This window comes from Myodes glareolus, chromosome X (assembly GCF_982192425.1).
Source record: "Myodes glareolus chromosome X, mMyoGla1.1, whole genome shotgun sequence".
Lineage (NCBI taxonomy): Eukaryota > Metazoa > Chordata > Mammalia > Rodentia > Cricetidae > Myodes > Myodes glareolus.
Window position 1 is genome coordinate 46,667,407 of NC_142053.1, and position 27,641 is coordinate 46,695,047.

The 27,641-nt window shown below is 37.4% G+C and overlaps 1 protein-coding gene and 1 pseudogene across 1 annotated transcript; one reads left to right on the forward strand and one right to left on the reverse strand.

Moving 5' to 3' along the window:
• Nucleotides 1–3,961: 3,961 nt before the first annotated feature.
• Nucleotides 3,962–13,681, reverse strand: Nxt2 (nuclear transport factor 2 like export factor 2). Its single transcript, XM_048428526.3, has 5 exons — nt 13,534–13,681; nt 12,335–12,416; nt 11,297–11,383; nt 6,918–7,062; nt 3,962–6,066 (listed from the first exon to the last, which is right to left on the reverse strand). The coding sequence occupies exons 1-5, from the start codon at nt 13,614–13,616 to the stop codon at nt 5,885–5,887; spliced, it is 579 nt and encodes a 192-aa protein (XP_048284483.1). The 5' UTR covers nt 13,617–13,681; the 3' UTR covers nt 3,962–5,884.
• A 35-nt stretch (nt 13,682–13,716) lies between these two features.
• Nucleotides 13,717–27,033, forward strand: LOC125396572 (synaptophysin-like protein 1 pseudogene; annotated as a pseudogene).
• The last annotated feature ends 608 nt before the right edge of the window (nt 27,034–27,641 follow it).

Sequence of the window (27,641 nt, forward strand, 5' to 3'; positions counted from 1 at the left end):
ATTTTATTGATTGTTACACAAAATCTTTTAGGCAAACAATTCCTCATACCAAAGTCCCTGATCTAATGTGTTTCTCTGAAGGAAAGCAACACACCTGGCCATGGCCACTTTAGTCTTTATTGTGAACCCAAATATTCAAGAGCTCCAGGTTTGCCAGGACTGTCTTGTAACTAAAGTCATGAAAAGGCTCCCAAGCTGCTTCAGAAAAGCAGTTCTGTCAATCCCAGACAACAACCACTGATTTCCACCAAGATTTCTCCAAGGTCAAAGTTCTTTTAGAAAAAAAACTTTTCTGTTTTAATGTTACCTTGATTCAGTGACTCTGCTAGATTTCTACATCTCTGTCTCTGCCCATGCTCTCCCTTTCATCTACAATAAACTTTCTCCTCTACCATACATAGGAGCAGTCATATACTTCCTTTTTAGGTCTTTTTTTTTCTACTCTTCTAGTGCCAAAACCGTGGGAGTGATGTAAATGAGTTTCCTTCCAGGGAACTCAGCCTTTCTAAACCAAGCTGCTAGTGATAGACAGTGGGAGACACTGGGAGTGGCACTAGTACTTTGAAATCTCAAATAAAAACCTGTCCATAGCATATGCCTCCTCCAACAAGGCCATGCCTCCTAATCCTTCCCAAACATGCTGCTGCAAGGAGCTGCTTGTCAGTCCCAGCTGCCCAGAACGGAAATAATCACACAGAAACTGTATTAATTAAATCAATGCTTGGCCCATTAGCTCTAGCTTATTATTGGCTAACTCTTACATCTTAATTTAACCCATTTCTATTAATCCGTGTATCGCGACATAACAGTGGCTGACTGGCTAAAGTTCCCAGCGTCTGTCTCCGGCGGCAGCTCCATGGCATCTTTCTCTCAGCCTTCCTTCTTCCAGCATTCAGTCCAGTTTTCCCTGCCTACCTAGGTTCTGCCCTATCAATAGGCCAAGGTAGTTTCTTTATTCATTAACCAATAAAAGCAACATATAGACAGGACCTCCCACACCAACATGCTGACCAACTGGGGACCAAGTATTCAAACATCTGAGCCTATGAGGGCTATTTTCACTTAAAACTTATTCAGATCAACAATGAAAAAAAGATCATTTGAAGCAAAATTAAAAAAAAATAAAAATGTATGGTTTCAAGAGAAAAACACCATGGAATTTATTGGCTTGAATGAGAATGACCCCCATAGAAATTTGGACACTCATTCTCCAGTTAGTGGTACTGCTTAGAAAGGTATATGTTTTTTTTCTTATTGGAGAAAGTATGTCACTGAAGTTGGGCTTTGACAGTTTAAAGACATGAGCCATTCCCAGTTTGTTCCCTCTCTCTGAATCCTGCTTGTGGTTCAAGATTTGGGCTTTCAGCTCCTTGTTCCTGTCATCTCTCCTCTGTTATCATGGATACTATCTGGCATTGTTAATACCAAATAATCTTTTTCTTTGTTAAGTTCATGGTGTTATATCACAGCAATAGAAAGTAACCAGTACAACTGCCTTCACTAAAGAAGACAAGCATGAGAGAACATTTTTTGATAATTTGTGAGTTAGGGTGACATCACTGACACACAGCCTCATTATTTTGGAAGCTGACCCTACATTCCCCACAAAAAAAGGGATAGATAGTGACAATAATATGTGTGGTTCAATTTTTATCTTCTCCAAACTATTGATTCAATCCTTTAAGATGCTGTGAAAGTTAGCTGATCAGGTTGTAACTGGAATTAACAAAACAATAATAGAATGAAATTATAATATAATGCCATGCAGGGCACTGGTGGCACATGTCCTTAATCCCAGCACTTGGGAAGCAGAGGCAGATGGATCTCTGAGTTCAAGGCCAGACTGGTCTATAGAGTGAGTTGCAGGACAGCCAGGGCTACACAGAGAAACTCTGCCTTGAAAAATAAAAGTAAATAAGTAAAAACAGTTCTATGAGTATATCACATGTGGTTATGTATGAATTGTATTTTAGATAGCTACATTTCATTTATTTGTGCATTCTAATAATTGGTTGTGAAGTAAAATTTACTGATTATGAGTCGAAGTAAACTTTGTACAAACTATCTGGAGGTATAATGTTTTAAGACTTGTTTTTCTTTGACATGTATAGGGGTGCTTTGGTTGCATATATCCTTGAATATGACATGCATGCAGTTCCTGTGGAGGCCAGAAGGCGGCAGATACCTCAGGAATGCAGTAAAAGATGGTTGTGAGCCACCATATGGATACCTGGAACTGAACACAGGTTTTCAGGTCTTTTGGAAGAGCATCTAGTGCTCTTAACAGTTAAGTAGTCTCACCAGCCCTCGCTATCTGGAAGTGTATTACACATTTAATCACAGATATATGCTGTATCCTAAAAGCCTTCATCTGACACATTACTGCAACAATAATCTGTACACTTCTCTACCTTTAATTTCTTTTGTAGAAGGCTAGATTTAACTATATAGCCCAATGAAAAATCTTTTGTGCAGAAGGACTTGGCAAAGGAATCATACTAACTAGAACAGTTTGGTAATGCTTTGACAAAATGCTCTGATTTACAATCAACTCTCAAATCCAAAAGGCTTACCATTTTCCTGATAAATATGTGGCTATGTTAAAACACATGGAGTATTTGCATTTGATCTTTTTTTTCCTGTGGTTCTGGTTGTCCTGCAAATCACTCTGTAGACCAGGCTGGACTCAGATTCAGAGATCCCCCTGCTTCTGCATCCTGAATGCTGGGTTATTACATCAGCCAGAATAAAGCAGACTTCTCCTTCCTACGTCACAATAAACCTCAAATGAAAGCATTTTCTATCAAATTTCCCCTCTAATTTCTGGCAATAGATAATCCAGCAAAGTTTCAGAATAAAAGGATTAGCTTTTTGGCTTTTATTTGCTTAGTTGACTTCTTATTTTCTTCCCAAATACTACACTTACCCTTTAATCAGAACAAAGCATGTGCAGAAAATGTTGTGGCTAGACCTAAGACCATTTGTTGAAAACAGCAAGGCATTGAAAGCAATGACCACCTCAACTGCTAAGAAAAATGTTGAAAGCAACATAGGGGAGATATATATATATGGTTTTGTGTACTGTCCTGAGTCAAAATAACAAAAAACCAATTTCCTTTCTTGCAAGACTTCTGTTATAGGGTTATAACAAAAGTTCCTCATTCCTTTTTGATACAATATTTGCTGTTATGTTCAATAAACAAAAAGACAGCCTTTGTTCAAGAGATCGATGAGGACAGGGGCGAGATTGGAACTCTTCTGCACAAATCAGGCCAACTCTTGTATAAATAACACCAAGGTTCATCTTTTTTCTTTCATACTGCACCAGTTCTTAATCATGGAACCTTCTCTCCAGATTCTCCTAGTATATTTTTAATGTAATATTAAATCTGAAGGAAGAAGTATTTCTAGAACACAACTGTATTCTGTTTCAATGCTTACTGAATAAATGTTTTGGTTATTTTCTCCAGCGAAGAATTCTAACTTCTCACCCCAAACTTCACTGGAACTTCAAAGAATTGCAATGAGAATACTTAGTAGGAAATGGGGAGAAAAAGATGGACTGTAGAAATGAGAATGAAAAAAGCCAAAGTTATCTACCATTGTTTTCAACATTTTAACATTTTTCTTCTTTGTTTTAAGAAGACTTAAAAGGAATAGGTTCCCATTTGGGGGCCTTTAATACAAAAACACCTTAAAAAAACACTTGAGAGCCGGGCGGCGGTGGTGCATGCCTTCAATCCCAGCACTCGGGAGGCAGAAGCAGGCAAATCTCTTTGAGTTCGAGGCCAGTCTGGTCTATAATAGCTAGTTCCAGGACAGGCTCCAAAGCTACAGAGAAACCGTGTCTCAAAAAACCACACACACACAAAAAAAAAGATGCAAAAGATTCATGCAGGTAAAATACTCATACACATGAAATAAATAATCCTTTAAAAAAAGAAGAAACACTTGAGAAAACTTGTCAAAATGCAATTTTTATTATATTTTTCAAGTTAGAAAAATATGAAGATGTCAAATATAGAGTTTAGTCCACATATGAGAAGTTCCAGCCATTTAAATGTCATACAGATAATGGAGTTATACAGAGTATGGATAAAGTAATTCAAAATGGTTCAGTTTTGTTATTGCTAGCTGTACATAGCTTTTGATACTTTTCTCTAGCAACAGAAAGGGCAGTACTTGGGTATTTTAATTGTTTCTGCTAAAGATGTAGGCAAGAAAAACTAATTCAAAATAAGAGTAAACAAACTGAATAGAATGTGTAAGTTTTGCTAAGCACTGAAATAAGGCACGATTTTAATATCAATTCCATCCCGTCCTACTTAATTCAATTTTTATAAAACATTAATACACTGTTTATTTCTGGGCCAAACTAAATTATATTTTTAAAATTGAGTAGTAAAAATTTAATTTTGGTTGTACTAAAGAACAAAGCTAGCATATTTAGCTTAAACTATTTAAAAATTACAAATAATTTTAAAGTTTAGCTAAAAGCTAAAAATATATCTTTTTGTTTTTAGAAGACATAAAATTAATGAGTTTGTTCCTTTGAAGTTTATCATGAAGATCTTTTCTGTTTTTGACCACAGAGATGGTTTAATATTGATTTTTCTTTTATCCAGTGCTACACAAAAACAAATTACAAAATTGAAGACAACTTTAAATTGTAAGTAATAAGTCGGCAGTACAGAACAAGAGGAGAAAACTATTCATGTGGGTGGTGGGTAATATGCAGAAGTCTTGGAGTCTGAAGTTGATGGGGAAACCTTATGTATGTACAGAGACAGCAGTAGGTTTTGCCCTAATTTGCAGATTCTGTCACCCAGTTAAGTTTACTGCTGATGGCTGACTTGTAGAAGTTCTTGAAGAAACTGGGATGGATACTGGAGACAAGTACAAAGGGAAGTAAGATCTTAAAATACAATTCTTAGAATGTAAGCCAATTTCTGACCATTTGGCAAGAATACTTAGAGACTCTGGGAGTTAAATCCTCAAACAAGGTTATACTACCAGGAGGAAACTAGAACTTATTTTATCACTTGATCATCTCTCACATTTTTTGAATTCAGTCTTGAATTTCTACATTTCTTATTCCCTGTTCTCCCATTAAAGCTTTGGGTCTCACTGCTACTCATCACAGAAATATATTGACCTGAAGCTGCCAAGAAAATGTCTAAAAGGTGTTACTGCCAGTAAAAGCACCCAAAACTCAAGAATCAGTCGAGAACATTTTTCACATATCTAGTTGATCACCTCATTTCAAAAGGATACATGTCAAAGTAAGAAAACAATATGGATTAGAATATGGATTATAAAGCAATATGGATTATAAAAAGAAATATAAGATAAAAAATAAAAATGGGCTGTGTTAAAAAACACTTCTAGTAATTCAAATATGTCAGAGTACTAGTATAAACTAAGTTGAACTGACTTCAAACATCTAAACTTAACTATTAAAACATATGACCAGTGTTAATCATAAACAGGCATGTGTTTCATTGAAAAATTATCTTAATAACCGTAACACCACTACTTCCTCTTTCAGAGCTATGTTGTGCTCTTCCACAGACAGTATTACAAAAGGACTCCATTTGTGCAATAGATTGGATTCACAATCTTAGTACCTAGATCAAGTTTAATATTGCCCTGAGAATATCAGTAGTGGAATGTATACATAAAGTACGAAAAAAATCTATCTTTAAAGCTCTTAGGTGCAATAATTCAAACTGGCAGCTGCTCTATCAAAAGTGTTGCTAGCAATAAAAAAAACAATACATTTTGTTTCAGCAATACTGGTTTATAGTTTGCAATGAAATATATTAGTTAACATTCAACTTCTCTTGCTGGAATTAATGGACTTAGAGAATGGGCTTTTGCTTCTTTAGCAACTAACCCAATCTTGAAAACGGAAGCAGTCACTTGCAATCTTCCACACGGTGCTGTTAGAAGTGCTATGTGCAGTCAGAAGAAAATTCTGGTTGAAGAAGTGTCTTCTGTTCCCATCAAACTTTACGGTTCCACTGGTCACAACAAGAATTGTAGTCTGAGACTGGGTAGCTTGCTCTTTAGCAACACAAACAAGAGAAAGATATCAATTTACATGTCTCAATAAGCTTACGATGTAATGCTAAAGATTTTCATGTTCTGTCCTTTGAGCATACATCCCAAAGTCAAAAATTGAATATTTAAAAATATGAAGATGATTTGTCTATCCAGAAAGATTTATGGGGTACTCTCAAGTTTCAAAATAAAGATTATTAATCTAACCTGACCATTTGTTTCCTACATGTATTAATATCTCATTAGATATCTAACGTCATTCACAGTTTGCTTCTTAAGCCATTCTTCAGGAACTATAAGGAGAAATACCATTATAAACAATTAGTTAAGATAGTAAGTACCCCATCTAGAGGTAAAAATGGTGTACTACATCTATCTACTCTGAATCAAATTCTGTCATGTCCTAAGTCATTCCTTCACAAAATACAGTTTTCTGAAATGTTAACTGACCCTCAAACACATTAATCTATTATATGGCATAAATTTTTTTCTGTAGACACTCCCTTTCAACAAAAATCACATTTAGTTGCAATTTCTCATATAAGTTGTAATAACCAATAAGCATACACTATTCCAAACTTAATGGTAGTTCTCTGGAGTGAAAAGCGATGCAATTTCTCATATAAGTTGTAATAACCAATAAACATACACTATTCCAAATTTAATGGTAGTTCTCTGGAGTGAAAAGCATCAAACAATCCCAAAGCTTGACTGTATAAAGTACCTTTCGTGACACTTCACTTGCTCAAACAAGTAAATCTATCTCCTATTAAAACTTACTGCTGCTTTAGGTGTAAACCTCAGTGTTTACTAACAGCAAATAAAGGAGATACTTTGGAAGATTGTGATCTTACCATGCACTGGTTGGCAGTCCAGCGTATTGATTTGGAACTCACTGGAAGGCAATGCCTCAAAAAAATTAGAAAGGGCTTCAAGCCCTGTAACAACATTTCCATTCCAAACTAGGGTGGCCTTGTCCAAATACAGTCTGACGAGTCCCTAAAAATAAAGGAAACCTTTTAAGAAATGAATTTTTTCTGCAACATTTTTTTAGAAATACAGTAAGAGATTGCGGATGGAATGTAAACAATTTTATGACTCTGTCTCCATCTCTACTTCCTTTGCCCCCTTGCTACTAGAAAACAATGTGACCATGGTATCTAGCTTGCCTTAAATAGGTATTATTCGACTCAATAGACCTGGTATTTCAGCTTTAGCTTTGATGACAAAAACTTGCATCCCCTCAAATAGTAAGAGTTTTACAGTCTTGCTATTTTAAAATAAATTAAATGATCACAAATCCCAAGCATACCCAGTCTCGAACATGTTTTCAGTTTCTCCTTTCCAATTTTGAGAAGTCCTAATCCACTTTCGTTCTAGTGACTAAACATATGTGACTCATTTGATGCCTTTATGCTGGGAAGAATTCATTTTTCCAGTGTTGGCATAGTAAGCACCAAAGAGTCGGAAGCACTGAAAGTGGAGTGCTGAGAATAAATGTGATGAGGTGCACGTGAGGCAAAATCTAGCAGATTTAACTCTTTTGGGTCAAGTGACACATTACTGGTTTTATTTTCAAAGTTAAGTTGGATTGAAAGGATTAAACACACCCTTGCACTGATAATGAACGACACTAACTCCTTTTACTTTTGCTCTATATCCCAGGTTGGCCTCAAATTCAGGATCTGGTCTCAGCCTCCGGAATGTTAGAATTACAGATATGAACGAAGCTTGGCTCCGTTGCACCCACAGGGTTTCACTATGTTGCTCTAGCTGTCCTGGAGCTCACTGTGTAGACAAGGATGACCTTAAATTTAGAGATCTGCCTGCTTCTGCTTCCCAGGTACTGGGATTAAGCACCTGTGCTACTATAAACCCAACAGGCTACTTTAGTTTTGAAAGCAACAAAACAGGACAAATAACAAATATTCATGACAAGGGACAATGACCATCCATTGTCATAGCCTTTCCCACCCCCAGGTCTATGTCAGCAATAGTAATATAGTTTATCTTCTTTCTTAAAAAAAGTTTTTTTTAAAAAAAATAATAAAAGAGTTCTGTACTGGTAGGAAACCAAGGCAAGACTATTTTAAGAATTTTATAAATAATTCCTTTATAAAAATAGAGTTGAGAGGTAAATTACAATGGAAAATCTGATCTGAAACCTGATCTATTAAAAACTAAAAGCATCTACATCACTTGAATCCTTACTGTGAACATCAGCTACAGCTGTGAACCTTAATCAGAAATTTTCTATCAGTATAGAAAAGAAAAGAGGAAAACCAGGAGACATCCCTGAAATTTTAGACCATTTCACACTGTGCTATTTATTAAATTATGTTAACTCAAGGGGCTAAAAGAACTTGATCAACTATTTAAGTACAGGTATGCTGGACTCAGTGTTACACACAGTATTTAATCTCTGTGCTGCGGACTTAGGGCAGGGCTAGGGCACTCACATAGTTTGTTAAGGCACTGAGATTAATTTCTAGCATTACAAAAATTTTCCCCCTTAAATGGAAAATGAGGTTAAGAAAAGTTGGGACTTTGCCTAAGAGCATGGTACTTGATAAAGGCAAACTTAATGACATTATTCCTAAGCTGACATCCCCCTAATACCTTACCATACAGTCTATAAGCAACTTGCTTTCTTTTCTTATTACATTTTAACAACAATATAATAAAAGGGGATTCCTTTTTTGGTAGGTTATATCTTTTTTAGGGCAAAATGGTTTTTTTTGGCAACATAAAAGTATTATCTTTTAATTAAAAAATTCTTCTTAAATTAAATATACTGTAGCATGTGTAGATAAACATACCTATTTTCCTGTTCTTTTTATACATAAATTCAAGGTTTAAGAGTGTTTATTTTTAGATTACAAAAGACATTCACTTTGAATTTTGGTTTGCCTTTTGCAAGTGGCTTTTAATTTCCAATCACTAATTCTTATGTGCCTGCCTCTGATGCAGACCACAGCAAGGAGGGGTGACCAGTTCTCCTGCTCACACCCTCATATCTGAGTCCCCCATACTTATATTCCCAGGGTCAGCTCTATTGTTTTACCCAGGCAAGGTGCACGGCCCTCTCTTTTGATTGTTGTAGAGGGCATACAGAAGACGGGGTCAGCTCTCCTGCTCTCATGCCCTCAGGGATGGTTCACCTGTGACCCCCTCCCACTGCAGGGTCAGCTCTAGTGTCCTGCTCAAATATTTTATTTTAGCTTCAAGTAACTCCAACTCATTGAGATTTAAAAACAATCTTGAACTATAGTAACACTTTAAATTTACTTAAATTTTTTTATAGTTTAAATATGTTTTTAATACCAAAACAACAAAAATATCCTCATTATTTAAGAAGAACCCTCAAAAGCTGATGTCCAAGATGGCATGTAGACTGTTGCATGGAAATCTACAGTTTCAATCAAACATGAAATTAAGACACATGGTTCAAGGAAACCCATTTTTAATTTCATGCCAGTAAGGCACGTGTGCCTTTAGTAAATTATCATTAAAAATAATATTATTTGTATTTTTATTTTTCCATGTCTGATCAATTGAAAGACATATGTTAGTCTTTTTAAGTTAATTTGGACTGAAGAACCAAGCTGTGTAATGAACTAACACCTATCTTTATTCAGGAGGTCTCTCCTGCTTGAATCTAATCTTTATCAATCTTGACAGCATTCACAGTTTTTCTTCTGTGAAAACAAAGGCAAAACCAATTCCCTAATGTAATACATATCCTGGTTTCCACTCTGAGGTCAACACATCTTTGAGATATGCATATGTATACCATATGAAATTACCACTTCCTTAAATCTCCTCAAATCCAGAATTTCTCTAGGAGTCAATTTAACTTCTTCATAACCTTGGAGATGCCTACTGTCTGATGTTAGTTCTTGTATAGTAACTGACTAAGCTAAGGTTGGTTTTCTAAGAACCTTGTCCCACCCCTCTTCAGTTTCATTATGTGTTGGCATGGTAGATTCTTGTCTAAATTCCTCTGTCTTTGGGCATTTTTCTTATTTTCACTCATAAGTCTTTCTAAGACTTGTACCTTATCAATCCACTGTTCATATTTGGTATAATTATTAAACCATTTCTCATATTTGGCACAAAAAACTACTATTAGGGATAAAATACAAATTTCCAGACTGATAGTAATTATTAGTACTATGTCAATCTCAGTTAAGCCATTTATCTTTTCATTTTCTGCTTCTATTTTCAAGTCATCTAAAGTAGCACTATATAGGGTCATAATGCCCTGTATTATGATATTTCCCATCCTTAACATGGGGAAGAGTTTTCCTTTTCATATTAGAGTCTCTCCTTGAGGACTTCCCAGGTATCTTACCAAATCTGATGGCTTCTCAGTTTGTCCACAGCTGGCATGATTTCCCTGTCCATGTGGCTGTGCCCGATATTGGGTGACAAATGTTGTTTTTAACAAAATCTTAATTGTTTAATTTTATCAATAAAGACTGAAGAGCCATATGCGGGGATGAACGCTTGCTAGCTCAGAGAGGCAGAGAAAACACTCAGATGGCCTTTCTCCTCATCTGATGTCCCATAAGACTCTCCTTTCCCCTATGCCTTCTCAAACAAGACTCCTCAAACAGAATGTTCCCCCTTCTACTTCCTATGTATCTCTCTACCCATCCTCCTGACTCTCTCTCACTCTCTAATTTTTTTTCATGATAATCCTATATTCACTTCCTGTCAACTGCTCCACCTCTTGACCTATGATTGACTTTATTTAATCATGTTTACAATATTCAAGCAGAAAACTCTTGGGTTAAATGTATGTGTTATGAATGAGCCATACCACAACTAGAAACAGTTTTTTTTCCAGTAAATAATGCAATCTTGGGGTTTACAGTATGATCAAGTATCCTGCAACATTATATTTTTATTATCTGAAACAATTTTTAAATTTAAATACATTTTGATCGTATTTTCCTCTCCCCCAAGTCCTTCCAAATCCTTTCCCTTGCTTCCCAAGTAGTAGTTTCTCAAAAAAAGAAAAACAAAAATCCAATACAACAAAAAATTCAAACCAAGAAAACAAAATAAAAGAACACCAAAAGAGAAAAAGAACCCACAAAACTGTAACAAAATAAAAACAACTCTTAAAGAATGTGTGTACAGTAATTACTTATGTAGGTCAGATAAATGATATTTAAACACAGAAATAGTACTTAAACAAAGAGCAAGAGAAACTAAAAAAACTCACATGTCTTCTTTTGTCCATTGTCTCATAGTAAATATTGATGAACTCCTCAGCAGCTCTACATGCTTGCTCCACATAAGTTTTAAAATCCTACAAGAAAATTTTCACAAAGGTAAATAATCATAATTCCACCAATCCTCCACAAGCATGAAATATACATCAGAAGTTGTTGATCTATATTCATCACTATAAAGCTACATATGAAATTAACTATCACATAAATTTGAGTATTATAAAGGTTAAGGCACAAATACATTCAGTTTTAAAAGCAATCTGCTGCTAGTTTTAGGTATATGTCTTTAGATCTTATTCATCTGTCTTTTTTTTCACTTTTCACATATAACTCTAGGATCTTTGCTCGGCAACTAAGTAAAAAAAAAAAAAAAAAAAAAACAACACCTCAGTGTTTTATAAACCATTCACCTACAAAAGGATACCATAGGGATAGTAACTTAAGGGTGAGTGGTGAGTGTGGGTAGAAACAAGGTGTGAGGGGTGGACAGTCACTGCTGAGTTTCAACTTAGGACCAAACTCAAAAGTGAGTTAGTTTTGTTTTTTTTTTAAGTATGACATGAAAGTGGCCTCACTCAGAAATTTTTCTTACATAACCATTCACTGGTGTTTGTAAATGAATTGCAAAAACCAAGAAATTAAACTCCTCAGAGTGGTCTTGCAAAAAGATCCCTTAAGTAACTTTGCCCCCACCTTTTACTGAGAAGTTATATTTCTTTTAAATTAAAATTAATCGCCATCCTTTGTGAGTGTGATCAGGAGATTCTAACTTTTAAAATGTCCAAAGAAAGGCTGACACTCTACGCCATTAAACGGTTGAGCCTCCCACCCTCCCACCTGTGATCTTTTCCAAGACAGTGGGGGAGGGGGCGCAAGTCCCATCCCCCTGACTGGCAGACCAGACTCTGATTTGCCACTTGCTCAGGTGTCCAAGCTCCTTGCTTTGTATTCAAGTTCCACTTGTGCCTTCCCTTCCCTCTGCTGCCCAGGCCCTAGCTCCTTAGCACCCCATGATGTCACACACTCACCACAGCCATGGCCATCGGGGTGCTTGAAATGTTATGCTCCTGCTGGGGTTTCACCACGTCCTCACACATCTGGCTACTTTGACTGTGAAAGGATGAAATGTTTAATTTTAATTTTTTTTTGATTTTTGAGACAGGGTTTCTCTGTAGTTTTTGGTGCCTGTCCTGGAACTAGCTCTTGTAGACCAGGCTGGCCTCGAACTCACAGAGATCCGCCTGCCTCTGCCTCCCAAGTGCTGGGATTAAAGGCGTGCGCCACCACCGCCCGGCCTAGGATGAAATGTTTAGCAAGAAAATGAAACCTGCAAAAGGCACGTATTTTTCAACCTGCCCATTGTATCCCTATGTTAAAATCACCCCAATGTTCCAATGTTAAGCAGCAGTTCCCTTTAGTTTCAACCCATTCCACCCATCTGTTTTAATTACTTGCACACAGTTCGCTTAGCATAAAGGAGAGAAACAGACAAAACCAAAAATAAATCATCCAAAAAATCCCAACAAAACAATGTAAAAACAAAATAACCTCCACCTCACTCCCATAAAAACAAACACCTTGTTCTTGCAATCTTAACACGGAAAACAAATGCATCTCAATTTTCCAGCTACCTGCCCTGGTACAAGTTAAAAATAAAGGGCCCAGTTACGGGGATGGCTTTATTCCAGGAGGCAGGCCAATGAGAAACGGAATAACCTAGGTTAGTAGCCAATAAAAAAGGGGGCAGAACTTGAGAAAAGGATAAGAAAAACCGCCTATTGCACGAGGGGCTGGAACACCGCTTAAAGTTCTAGAATATTCTTCATTCTGTGTCTCTGTTACTAATGCCTTAGTTGAATGCCTAAAAAATTTCTGCTGTTTAAAACACATATATTTTACTTACTCTCTCCACACTGAGGGAATTAAATGTCAAGCACTCCCCCAAAAGCCAAAAACAAAACAAAACAAAAACGAACAAGCGTTTTTCTATGCATTTTTAATTGTTTATGGAAACTATGAGTTAAAGGTTATTTTTTACCATCACATTATTTAAACAGTGATTAACCAGTGACTAGCTATGATTTAAGTTCAAGTAATGAAAATGCCGCCGTGACAAACTGGTCTCAGTACCCTCCCCCCACTCTCTGCGCCATTTTTTAAAGCAGTTAATCCCAACAAGGCCCTGACTGACTTCTAAACTTTGAATCAAATATTTCTATAAACTTACTATTGGTAGCTTGTTTGTGGATCTTGCGAAGAACAGCCAGAATTTTCATAGAACTTGTCTTCACGGGACCAGTTTTTCTTCATATTTTTAGTCTTCACCCAGCGCTCAGGAGCGTACACACGGCAACGACTTTCTTTTCTGACTGCGCAGGACTCCGCTTCAGTCACTTCCGGTTTGCCTGCTATGACGCTTACGGGCATTACTTATTACTTCCGGGGCAGCTACTTCCATGTGACGCCCCACTGTTCTTCATGTACTATTGAATCACAGTTTTATAACTTAAGTTATACCTTTATGGAGCTGAAATGATACATATGGAATCTAACTTATAGTGAAAATGAAAATGTTCTTCATGTTTCTCAAACCAAAATTCCAAAATTTAAACTGATTTTTTTTCTCCAATTTATTTCTAGTCTATATTTTATCAGTCAGCTATGCACAAATCTGCATTATTTATTGATTGATTTTTGTTTCTCTTCTTATTGTTTATTCATTCAACATATATTTATAGTCACTTACTGTGCTCTAGGCATTGTGCAAAGCTCTCGCCGCCAAGCAGTGAACACAGTTGACGTAACACCCTTACAAAGATTATAGACAGGTGCTGAGGAGATTCATCCAGAGGGGTGAGTATGTACCCACCCCGAGCAGACGGTCCTGAATGGAGCACAGAGCCCTTCCAGCTCCTGCTGCAGGGGCTTATTTGTTCCACACGACCCTGCCTCCCCCAAGCCTGCTCTGTTGTCTTCAAGATCCTTGACCCAGGAACAGTTCCTGCTCCTGTACCAAGGCGATCAACCCAGAGAGGTGAGTGTCTGCTGGCCAGGCAGGCCGGAAGGTCCCCTCAAGGGAATGCAGGACACCTTCAGCTTCTGCTATAGGGTCTTCTGTGTTCCGCTCGACCCTGCCCTCCCCCCCAAGTTTGCCCTTTAGTCTGCAGGGGGTTCTTGGACTGCCCAGCCGGAAGGTCCCCGGAAGGGAGTGCAGGGTACCTCCAGCTCCTGCTGCAGGGGTTTCTTTGTTCTACACAACCCTGTCCCCGCCAAGTTCGCCCTTTTGTCTGCAGGGTCCTTGGCCTACCAGGAGAACCTGTTCCTGTGCTAAGGAGATCCATCCAGAGGGGTGAGTGTGTGCCTGCCCGGCTGGACAGTCCAGAAGGGAGTACAGGGCCCCTCCAGCTCCTGCTACAGGGGCTTCTTGGTTCCCTGTTGTCTGCAAGGTCCTTGGCCCAGGAACAGTTCCTGCTCCTGCACTGAGGAGATCCAGTCAGAGGGTACTCCTTTCCATCTGCGGGTCCTTAGATCCACCAGCACGACTGGCTCCAGTGCCAAGGGGCCCTAAGAGAGGCCAGACCAAGAAAATTCCTCAAGTACACAGTCAGTCACAGCAAAGATTGGACCACGATGCCAAGACTCTCCTGCCTGCATTTGAAGGAAGAGATGGGCAGGCTCCAATGCAAGAATTCCTTCAGCAACCTGAAAAGCAACATGACAATGCAAGAATCCAGTGAACACGAAACAAGAAGACTTGAACACCCTATTCCAGAAAAAGTAGAAGAAATCGACTTTAAAAGTAACATTATGAAAATAATAGAGGCCCTTAAACAGGATGTGAAAAACTCCTTTTAAAGAATGGAGAAGACAAACAAAAAGTTGCAAGAAATGAATAAATCTCTCAAAGATATCCAAGAAAAAGCAATCAAACAGGTAATAGAAACCGTTTAAGACTTGAATAATGAAATGGAGGTAATGAAGAAAACACAAATCAAGGGATGGCTGGATATGGAAAATCTGGGTAAACGAACAGGAACTACAGAGACAAGTATAACCAACAGAATTCAAGAGATAGAAGAAAGAATCTCAGACACTGAAGATACTATAGAGGAAATAAACTCACTGATTAAAGAAAACAGCAAATCCAACAAATTCTTAACACAAAACATCCAGGAAATCTGGGACATCATGAAAAGACCAAATCTAAGAATAATAGGGGTAGAAGAAGGAGATGAATTACAGCTCAAAGGCCCAGAAAATATATTCAACAAAATTATAGAAGAAAACTTTTCCAACCTAAAGAAAGACATTCCTATGAAGGTACAAAAAGCATATAGAACACCAAATAGACTGGTTCAAAAGAAAAAAAATTCCCTCGCCATATAATAATCAAAACATAAAACATACAGCATAAAGAAAGAATATTAAGAGCAGCAAAGGAAAAAAGTCAAGTAGCATAAAAAGGGAAACCTATCAGAATTACACCTGACTTCTCAATGAAAACCATGAAAGCCAGAAGGTCTTGGATAGATGTGCTGCAGACACTAAGAGACTATGGATGCAAACCCAGACTACTATATCCAACAAAGCTTGCATTCACCATCGATGGAGAAAACAAGATATTCCAGGACAAAAAACGATTTAAACAATACATAGCCACAAAACCAGCCTTACAGAAAGTACTAGAAGGAAAACCACAAACCAAAGAAGCGAACAACACCCATAATAACACAGATATCTGACAACCCTCCACCAGCACAACTCAAAGAAGGGAAATACACAAACACTACCACCAAGAAAAAAAATAACCAGAGTTAAAAACCACTGGTCATTAATATCACCTAATATCAATGGACTCAATTCACCTATAAAAAGGCACAGGTTAAGAGAATGGATACAAAAACAGGATCCAACATTCTGCTGTTTACAAGAAACACACTTCAACCTCAAAGACAGACACTACCTCAGAGTAAAGGTTGGGAAAAGGTTTTCCAATTAAATGGACCTAAGAAACAAGTGGGTGTGGCTCTACTCATATCTAAGAAAATTGATTTCAAACTAAAATCAACCAGAACAGATGGAGGTGGACACTTTATACTCATAACAGGAACAATTCATCAGGAGGATGTCTCAATCCTGACTATCTATGCCCCTAATATAAAAGTACCCACATATGTAAAAGAAACATTAGTAGAACTCAAAGCACATATCAAACCCCACAATCTAACAGTAGGAGATTTCAACACTCCTCTCTCACCAATGGACAGGTAATCCAGACAGAAACTTAACAGAGAAATAAGAGAACTAACAGATGTAATGAACCAAATGGAATTAACAGACATCTGTAGAGCATTCTACCCAAACAGAAAAGAATATACCTTCTTCTCAGCATCTCATGGAACCTTCTCAAAAATTGATCACATAATCAGTAACAAAGCAAACATCCACAGATACAAAAAAGTTGTAGTAACCACCTGTGTACTATTGGATCACCATGGAATAAAATTAGGATTCAACAACAATTCTAATCCCAGAAAGCCTACAAACTCGTGGAAACTTGCTACGGACCGGTTCAGGGGAGCTCCTCAGACTGTGAGGGAACAGGACGAAGAACAGGAGAAATCGGGATATGGCGGAGGAATGACAGGCAGTCACTCTCAATGTATTTTGAAAATGCTGCTGCGTTTTACTATTTTCAGTGCAGGATTATATATTTTTTTACAATCAAAGAACTTGGAAAAGGCATACATCATCAAATCATAGAACAGAAAAAGAACAGCATAAAACAGTTTACAAAAAGAATCTTTGAAGATGCTTTGACTTGGGCACAAGGACTTCTGCTCTCTCACACTTTACAAAACACTCTCCTCTTCCCTTCAAAGAGACCACTGTCCTTGAGCTAGACCATCTTTATCAGCTTGCAGGTGGCTGGTTGATTTGAGCTAAGTGACCTTGTGTGCCTGGGTGAGAAAGAAAAAGGCTACTATCTCCCTGGGAAAGCTTTCTGCTAGGAAATTTCTTATATATAGTCTTGAATCTCTCTGAAGTTTACTTTATATCACTAACCTCAACTCTCCTCCCTTCTCAATTCTCAGGCTCAGATATTGTCAGCTTAGGCTAGGTCTTTTTCTTCCCATAAGAAAGGTTTCATAGGCCTTCTATTTACAACTGTACATATTTCTCAGGCAAAATGCCTAAAGCTTCTAAGGTTTTTCCTAGTAAAATTAACTCCTTTTGTTCCACATCATCAAGGAATTGTCCTAATGATGACCCTTCCAATTCCCAGAACTGGCTACTTCTTTTAAGGCTTTAATTAATAGTGGAGCAGAATTCAAAAGAGTCCTCAGCAGTCTTGTTTGTATCCGCAATTGCCTGGAATAGTCTGATCTGTTAGCAATATGCAAGGGTCACAAAGAACACACAGACAAAGAAAAAGACACACATATGGCTTCCAAGGACAGTCAGGTCGAGTCAATACAAATGGCGACTCAGGTGGCATTACACCACAACTGATTGCCAAGGGACCGTCTGGAACACACAGCTCCGAGAAGCACAAATCCCAATCCTCTGGAAACACTTGCCTGCCTAGTCAGCATTTCTGCTACACTGGCAAGACAGCCGTGGATGTAGCAGAAACTGAACACGGAAACTTGTTCAATTACTGAACCACCCCGGGGTCAAGGAAGAAACAGAGAAAGAAATTAAAGTCTTCCTGGAATTCAATGAAAATAAAGACACAATATACCCAAACCTATGGACATTATGAAAGCAGTGCTAAAAGGAAAGTTCATAGCTCTAAGTACCCACATAAAGAAAACAGAGAAAGCTCACATTGGAGACTTAATAGTACACCTGAATGCTCTAGAAAAAAAGAAGCAGACTCACCCAGGAGTAGAAGACTAGGAATAATCAAACTGAGGGCTGAGATCAACAAAATAGAAACACAGAAAACAATCCAAAGAATCAATGAAACAAAGAGTGGGTTCTTGGAGAAAATCAATAAGATTGACAAACCCCTATCAAAATTAATCAAACAGCAGAGAGAGAACATGCAAATTAACAAGATCAGAAATGAAAAGGGGGACATAATCACAAACAGAAGAAATTCAGAGAATCATTAGATCTTACTACAAAAGCCTGTATGCCACAAATTGGAAACCGTAAAAGAAATGGACATTTTTTTTTAGATAAGTACCGTATACCAAAATTAAATCAAAACCTGGTGAACAATTTAAATTGACCTATAAGTCACGAGGAATTAGAAGCTGTCATCAAAAACCCACTACGAAAAAATGCCCAGGACCAGATGGTTTTAATGCAGAATTCTACCAGAACTTCCAAGAAGTGCTAATACCTATATTCCTTAATGTGTTTCACAAAATAGAAACAGAAGAGTCATCGCCAAACTCCTTTCATGAAGCTACAATTACCCTGATACCAAAACCACACAAAGACTCAACCAAGAAAGAGAATTACAGACCAATCTTACTCATGAACATCGATGCAAAAAAATTCTCAATAAAATACTGGCAAATCGAATCCAAAAACACATCAAAGAATTATCCATTATGATCAAGTAGGCTTCATCCCAGAGATGCAGGGCTGGTTCAACATATGAAAATCTATCAATGTAATCCATCATATAAATAAACTGAAAGAAAAAAACCATATGATCATTTCATTAGATGCTGAAAAACCATTTGATAAAATTCAACACCCATTTATGATAAAGGTCTTGGAGAGATTAGGGATACAAGGTTCATATCTAAATATAATAAAAGCAATATACAACAATCCAACAGCTAATATCAAATTAAAGGGGGAGAAACTTAAAGTCATTTCACTAAAATCAGGAAGAAGACAAGGCTGTCCACTCTCTTCATACCTCTTCAACATAGTGCTTGAAGTTCTAGCAATAGCAATAAGACAAAATAAGGAGATCAAGGGGATTTGAATTGGAGAGGAAGAAGCCAAACTTTCGTTATTTGCAGATGATACGGTAGTGTACATAAGTGACCCCCAAAACTCTACCAAAGAACTCCTACAGCTGATAAACACCTTCAGTAATGTGGCAGGATACGAGATCAACTCAAAAAAATCAGTAGCCCTCCTATACAAAAAGAATAAAGAAACAGAGAGGGAAATCAGAGAAACATCACCTTTCATGATAGCCGCAAATAGCATAGTTATCTTGGGGTAACTCTAACCAAGGAAGTGAAAGATCTATTTGACAAGAACTTTAAGTCTTTGAAGAAAAAAATTGAAGAGGATACCAGAAAATGGAAGGATCTCCCACGCTCTTGCATAGGTAGGATCAATACAGTAAAAATGGCAATTCTGCCAAAAGCAATCTATAAATTCAATGCAATCCCCATCAAAATCTCAACAAAATTCTTCACAGACCTTGAGAGAATAATAATCAATAAAAAACCCAGGATAGCCAAAACAATCCTATACAATAAAGGAACTTCTGGAGGCATTACCATCCCTGACTTCAAACTCTATTACAGAGCTACAGTAATGAAAACAGCTTGGTATTGGCATAAAAACAGAGATGTTGACCAATGAAATCAAATCAAAGACACGGATATTAATCCACAAGCCTATGAACACCTGATTTTCAACAAAGGATCTAAAATTTTTCAATGGAAGAAAGAAAGCTTCTTTAACAAATAGTGCTGGCATAACTGGATGTCAACCTATAGAAGAATGAAAATAGATCCATATCTATCACCATGCACAAAACTCGAGTCAAAATGGATTAAAGACCTCAATATATATCTGACCACACTGAACTTGATAGAAGAGAAAGTGGAAAGTAGTCTGCAACACTCGGCACAGGAGACCACTTCCTACGTATAGCCCAGTAGCACGGGCAATAAGAACAACAATGGGACCTCCTGAAACTGAGAAGCTTCTATAAAGCAAAGGACACTGTCATTAAGACAAAAAGGCAACCTACTGAATAGAAGATCTTCACCAACGCTGCATCAGACAAAGGACTGATCTCTAAAATATATAACGAACTCAAGAAACTAGACATTAACATTCTGAATAACCCAATTAAAAAATGGGGTACTGAACTGAACAGTGAATTCTCAACAGAAGATGTTCAAATGGCCAAAAGATACTTAAAGTCATGTTCAACTTCCTTAGCAATCAGGGATATGCAAATCAAAGCAACTTTGAGATACCATCTTACACCTGTCAGAATGGCTAAAATCAAAAATACCAATGATAACCTATGCTGGAGAGGATGTGGAGTAAGGGGAACACTCATCCATTGCTGGTGGGAATGCAAACTTGGGCAACCACTTTGGAAATCAGTGTGATTGTTTCTCAGGAAAATGGGAGTCAACCTACCTCAGGATCCAGCAATTCCACTCTTGGGAATATACCCAAGAGATGCCCTATCATACTACGAAAGCATTTGCTCAACTATGTTCAAAGCAGCACTATTTGTAATAGCCAGAACTTCGAAACAACCTAGGTGCCCCTCAATGGAAGAATGGATAAAGAAGGTGTAGCAATATACACATTAGAGGTCTACTCAGCGGTAAAAAACAATGACATCTTGAATTTTGCATGCAAATGGATGAAAATAGAAAACACTTTCCTGAGTGAGGTAACCCAGACCCAAGAAGATGAATATGGTATATACTCACACATTAGTGGATTCTAGCCATAAACAAAGGACATTGAGCCTATAATTCATGATCCTAGAGAAGCTAAATAACAAGGTGAACCCAAAGAAAAACATATATTTATCTTTCTGGAAATTGGAAGTAGACAAGATTGCCAGACAAAAATTGGGAGCATAGGGGTGGGGTGGGGGAAGGGGAGACGGGGAGAGAGAAGGGAGAAGGGGAGGATTGGGGAGAGCTTAGAGGAGTGGGATGGTTGAGATGGAGAAAGGGTGGTTATGGGAGCAGGGAAGAAGATTTCTTAATTAAGGGAACCATTTTAGGGTTGGCAAGAGACTTGGCTCTAGAGGGGTTTCCAGGTGTCCAAGGAGATGTCCTCAGCTAGGTCCTTGGACAGCAGAGGAGAGGGTGCCTGAACTGTCCTTGTCCCATAGCCACACTGATGAATATCGTGCATATCACCATAGAACCTTCATTCAGCGATGGATGGAGATAGAGACAGAGACCCACATTGGAGCACTGGACTGAGCTCCCAAGGTTCAGATGAAGAATAGCAGGAGGGAGAAGATGAGCAAGGAAGTCAGGACTGCGAGGGGTGCGTCCACTCACTGAGAAGGTGTGACTGATCTAATGGGAGCTCACCAAGGCCAGCTGGACTGGGACTGAACGAACATTTGATCAAACCAGACTTTCTGAATGTGGCTGACAATGGGTCCTGACTGAGAAGCCAATGATAATGGCACTGGGATTAGATTCTATTGCATGTACTGGCTTTTTGAGATCCTAGTCTGTTTGGATGCACACCTTCCTAGGCCTTAGACTTCCCACAGGGCAGGTGTCTTAGGAATGGAGGGGGAGGGCAAGTGGGGTAGTGGGAGGGAAGTGGGAAGAGGGGAGGAAGTGGAAATTTTGAATAGTATTATTTATAAGACAAAAAAGTGCATAAAATTTCACAAATCTTCCCAAGTGTTTGTTTCTGCTGTTCACTACTGTCATTATGCAAATGGACCTTTGGGAGTCCCAGTCCAATTAAAAATTAAAACTGACTTAAAAAAAAACACAAAGCTTAGGGACGAACCACAGCAGCAAACGATCAGGTAAATATTAATACATTTTAAAGGAATTCCAAGCAGTGAATTCTAAGTAGCTAGTTTTGGCCAATCTCTAAAACATTCTCTACCTCCTTTTCTTTCTGTATCTCTGCCTTTCTAACCCCGCTTTCTCTTTCCTCCCCGCTTCTCCTCCCTCTCACTTTTACCCCTTTCTTCTATTCCCACCCCTCAGTTCTCCTAATATTTACAGCCTATCTTGATGTGGTTTTATTTTATTTATCCCAGAGTTCTCTCCCAAATTTAAGAAAGGCTAGTAAACTATATTTTTTCACAAAATGACTCCTGTTCATTGTTATATTGGTGTTGGCTTTTCTTGAATGAGGAAATATACTTTATATGATTTCATTCAATCTTCATAAAGCACAGAGAGGTAGTTATTAATATGACACATATTTTTAAGAATTTGATATGAAGCTCAAAAGAGAAAAACAAAAACAAAAACAAAATTTGCTATGATGACCCAGCTCTGGGCTGGAGAAATGGCTCAGTGGCTAAGAACATTTATTGCTCTTGCAAGGGACCTAGATTCAGTTCCTAGCAGCCATATTAGTCAGCTTGCAACTGTCTGTACCTCCAGTTCCAGAAGATCAGACATCTTCTTTTGGGTTTCTTTGGCACCACCATGTGTGTTGTATATCTTCATGGTGGACCCATAATTTTAACCCCAAACTGTGTGATTAACACACTGGGCTGTTTATTCATTTACGTATATATTATTGCTAAATAATATATTGGGAATTGTGGCAAAACGTACTATAGGACCATAGATGGGGTTGGTTAGGATTCCTTGCAGCTGTATTGTACAACCAGCTCTGGTGTAGCGTGGACCTAAGAGAATTAAAGTTCTTGGTAGTTGCGTTGTATTTGAGCAGGAATAATTTAGAAAATTGGGGAGGAGGGTTCTGAGTAGTCATTCACTTCCTCATGGGTCTCTAATTAGAAAGCATCTTATTCATACTGAATAATGTATATTTTATATACCACATGATCTACTACTCATTTAGAGCATACAATTCAGAGAGTTTTCATGTAGTGACAGATTTATTCAAGCATTATTACACACAGTTTCCCCCTTTCAGCTGATATTGCTTGCTCTTTCAGTTCAGCTCCTGGCAGACTTGTATTCAGCTTCTCTCCAGGTGTCTTCCTATTCTGGACATTCTATGGATGGGAAATTTTAAAAATGTGATTATTTGTGTCTGGTATCTTTCATTTAGAATATTTTCGAGGTTTGATCATTTTATAACACAATGTCAAGACATCATTCCTTTCAGTTTGCAAAATAATTTTCCACTATACATACACAACACATTTTATCTACATATTCATTCATTGATTGTTATTTGAGTAGCTTCCTCATGTTGGCTGTTTTAAATAATGCTTCTGTGGATATTTGTATAAATTTTTATGTGGGTACATTTCAAATACCAAGTAGTGGAATAGCTGAATCATATGGTAACATACTAAATATGTTAAGAAACTACTAGCTTAATTTCTATGGTGCTTACATTTACATTCCATCCCAGCATACACGAGAGTTTCATTTTTTTCTATGTATTTCCCAATACTTTTAATTGTCTTTAGGACTACAGCCAACCTAGTGAATATGAACTCATATCTGTATAATACTACAATCACTATGAGAGTATAAGTAACTTTAGAAAGTGATGCTTTTATAGCCTGTTGATATGTAATAGCATTCACAGTAGCCGTGATATGGAATAATAGGTATCCAGGAATGGAAGAAGGGATAAACTGTAATATGTGTGTCTATGTGGGCATAATGGAATATTATTCAGTCTTTAGAAGGAAACAAAGAAACACTTTGTGAAAAAATTCCATAGTATCTCTCTTAGTCACTATTCTGATGCTGTGAAGAGACATCATGACCGCATCAACCCTTATAAGAGAAAGCACTTAATTGGGTATTTATTTAATTTAATTAATTGCTTACAATTCCAGAGGTTTAGTACATTATCATCATGGTGGGGAACATGGCAGCAGGCAAGGCAGTCATACATGGTAACTGCAGAAGTAGTTGAGAGCGATATCTTAATCTCTGGTGGGGGAGGGCAGGCAGGTGGGCTGGCAGAGACTGATATTGGAATGGACTTTTGAATCTCAAAGCCTACCTCCAGTGACACACTTCTAACAAGGCTACATCTCCTAGTCCTTTCAATTCTTTCAAATAGTGTCTCTCTCTGGTGATTAAGCATTCAAATATGTGTGCCTATGTGAGACACGTTTATTCAACCCTCAGCATCTAATAACTTAAATATAGTAATTAAAAATAATAACAAAAAGAGCTGTCATTTGGAAAAAATATGGATGATAAGTAAAATAATCCAGGCATAGAAAGAAAAGTACTGGGTGATTTCTTTTACATGTAGAATTTAAAAGCTGTCACAGACAGAGGATAAAACAGTGATTATTGGGAGCAGGGTAGGGAAGGGAATGAGGAGATGCAGGTCAAAGGACTCAAAGTAGCAGTCTAGAGAGCTACCATACAACACAGACTCCTAGGTAATAGTTGTGTATTGTATTCAGGAATTGGGTGGACAAAGAAAATGCAGATGATTTGGTCATAGAAGGATATTGGGTAACTGTGAGATAATTAGTTGATGATTAGATGATGTCTACCTTAATTAGACAAAATGAAATTTATATTTTAAAATATTCAACAGTAATCATCCTTTTATTATTTATGTACTTATTTTTCTAGTAGATTTGACATTCCTGCAAATAACTATACAATTTTCACATATTTAACACCTGAACCCCTGACACTCAGTAAAAATTGTATAGAGTATATGGTTGAAGCTGAGTGACCAAATAGAATTTCTTCCTTTTGTAAACCTCCTTACATCCACATTCTGAATCCATTCGGAAAGAAGTGAAGGTGTGAATTAATTTCCTGTAAAGGGATTTTTTTCTTCCTGTGATACAGAGGTGAGAGCCTACTCCATTTTCACCTCATTACATTTCGACTGCCTCCTCTATGGGGCATTCACAAGTCTTCTCTTCAAGGAGAACAAGTCTTTCATCCCCCTGCTGGAAACTTTGCTTTCAATTAATTATTTTCAGAATAAAACATGTACTAAGTCTTTCGTATTGGTTGAGCTCTCTGGTTTCAGGGAGTCTTGCAGAGACATTGCTTCATCCAGACCGCAAACGTCTTAGAAAAATATGATTGTGATGGTCAAGATATTGGCATGGAAGATTCTGGCAGAGATGTGCATTTAATTAGCAAGATAACAAACTAAAATCTAAAAAATTCCTTATCTTGCTTTGCTCTACCAGCCAATTCTTCTTCATTCTAAGTATCCATTTCTTTTGTATTCTTTCCTATCAAGTCTCAAATTTCACCCTTCCACAAACTCAAGTGAAAACAAAAAATTATGAAGACAATATGTGATCCTTCTTTGCTTGCCTTCCCAAACAGAAAGAATATGTGGTTATGGACCTAGTGTCATGGTTCAGTTCTTCAGATACCTTTAATTATATTTCCTACTATTAACATAAATTTATTAATGTTTTAGTAACAAAGTATTTTATGGTAATAAGAATTGAACCTAGCATTTCACCTAAGCTAGATAAATACTCTACCACTGAGTTATGCTCCTAATCAGTATTTTTAGTATTTGTCTGGCATAACTTTATTCCATTATTTTATTTTCAGTGTTTCTGAGATCTAATATTGATATGTTGCCTTTTCAAAATTGCATATATGTGACAACATGTAAAGAAAAAGAGGCTAGAGGCCTTGAATTGAAAGGGATGGGGAGCTAAATGAGAGGGATTGGAGGAAGGAAAGGGAAAGGGGGAAGGATATAATTATATTTTAATTAAAAAATGGAAAAATGCATATAGTTGTATTATGGGTGTGTGCCAGGAAATATTTCTAAAAACAAACAAGCAAGCAAAAACCCATAGAGGCAGCTGGGTGTTGTGGTGGCACATACCTGTAGTCCCAGTACATGGGAGGTTGAATTAGGAAGATCATTATTAGATTGAGGCTACCCTGTGCTACATAGTGAGTTCCAATTCAGTCTGGGCTACATAGTGAGACCCTATCTCAACTCAACCCTCAAATATGAATTTAGTTACTGTATTAGTCAGGGTTCTACAGACTAACAGAACTTACAGAACTTATCTATCATCTATCTATCTATCTATCTATCTATCTATCTATCTATTTATCTATCTATCTCTAGATATATAAAGGGAATTTATTAGAATGGCTTACAGGCTGTAGTCCAGCTAATCCAACAATGGTTGCCTATGTACACAAGGTTTAAGAACTGAGTAATTGTCTTTTCCCTCCCTTCCTCAGAGAATGTCAACTTCAACCCGCTCAGGAGCTTCTTGGCTTCATCAAGGTCATGGAGTGGTTTGCTTCCATCTTTGCTTTTGCCACCTGTGATGGGTTTAAGGACAAAACCAAAATCCAAGTGAGTTGTTCTTCTAATGTTGGTGACAATAAGATGATTACAACTATTTTTGGTTATCTTTTCAGGTTGAATTAGGCGTCATCTCATCCACCTTCACATGTCAATGTGTGCGATGTGAAATGGGAAAAGCATGTCCTCATAGGTGGCAATTCTCCTGGTGCACAGTTCTACACCACATTTGCAGTCTGTGTGTTCTTGTACTGCATTGCTGCCCTTGTGCGCTATGTGGGGTACACCAACCTCTCTCCACAGGGATAGTCGCCAACTTCCCACCATTGACTTGATTGTTACTACTGTTGCCACCTTGTGTGGTTGGTGAGTTTCTCCGCCTGGGTTAAAGCTCTTACAGATATCGAAATAGCTGCCAGACACAATATTGTTCAGGAACCTGAGCCTTGTCAGTCAAAAGTAGCAATGTGTCACTTTGTCTCTGTGACTTGTATAGGTTCCCTAAATGTATCTGTGATCTTTGGCTTTCTGAGTATGATACTTTGGGGGACGAAATGCTTGGTTTGTATAGAAGCAGACCAGGTTACATTGTTCATCAAATATGTCAGCTTCCCACAGCCAAGGAGGCATGGAATATAATTAAATATAATGCATGAAATGTGTCTTATACTATGCCTTGTTGTCAACATCTTGAGAAGCATTATTGTTTGTAATAAAGAGAAATGGCTTTTTCAGTAAATTGGTTGCTTTAATATTTTGCTACTTTTCTGTATGAAACATGCCTTTTCTAGAAATGTAAGATGTAAATGTATTTTACATGTAAGTTTGAACATTCAGAAGCCTGTTATGAGATGATACTTATTTTTAAGTGAACAATCATTTCACTAAGTTACCTTCTATAGTGTTTACACCTTAAGCTTTAACATAAACATTCCTTAAGAAAAGTTATGTCATATCATAACACAGGAAGAATGAGATTGGAATATACACTACTGTTAGTTTGTACACATCATATTCCTAAGGCTTGGCTTGCTTAAGAAAACCTTGATTGTATATATTGTATTTAGAAAAAAAGTATAAATTTTATATTTGAATATTGATCATGTGAAAAAATGTTTGAATTACAAAGACTAGGTATATATTTTGTTTCTCTTTTTCTAAATGACCTGCTATACTTAT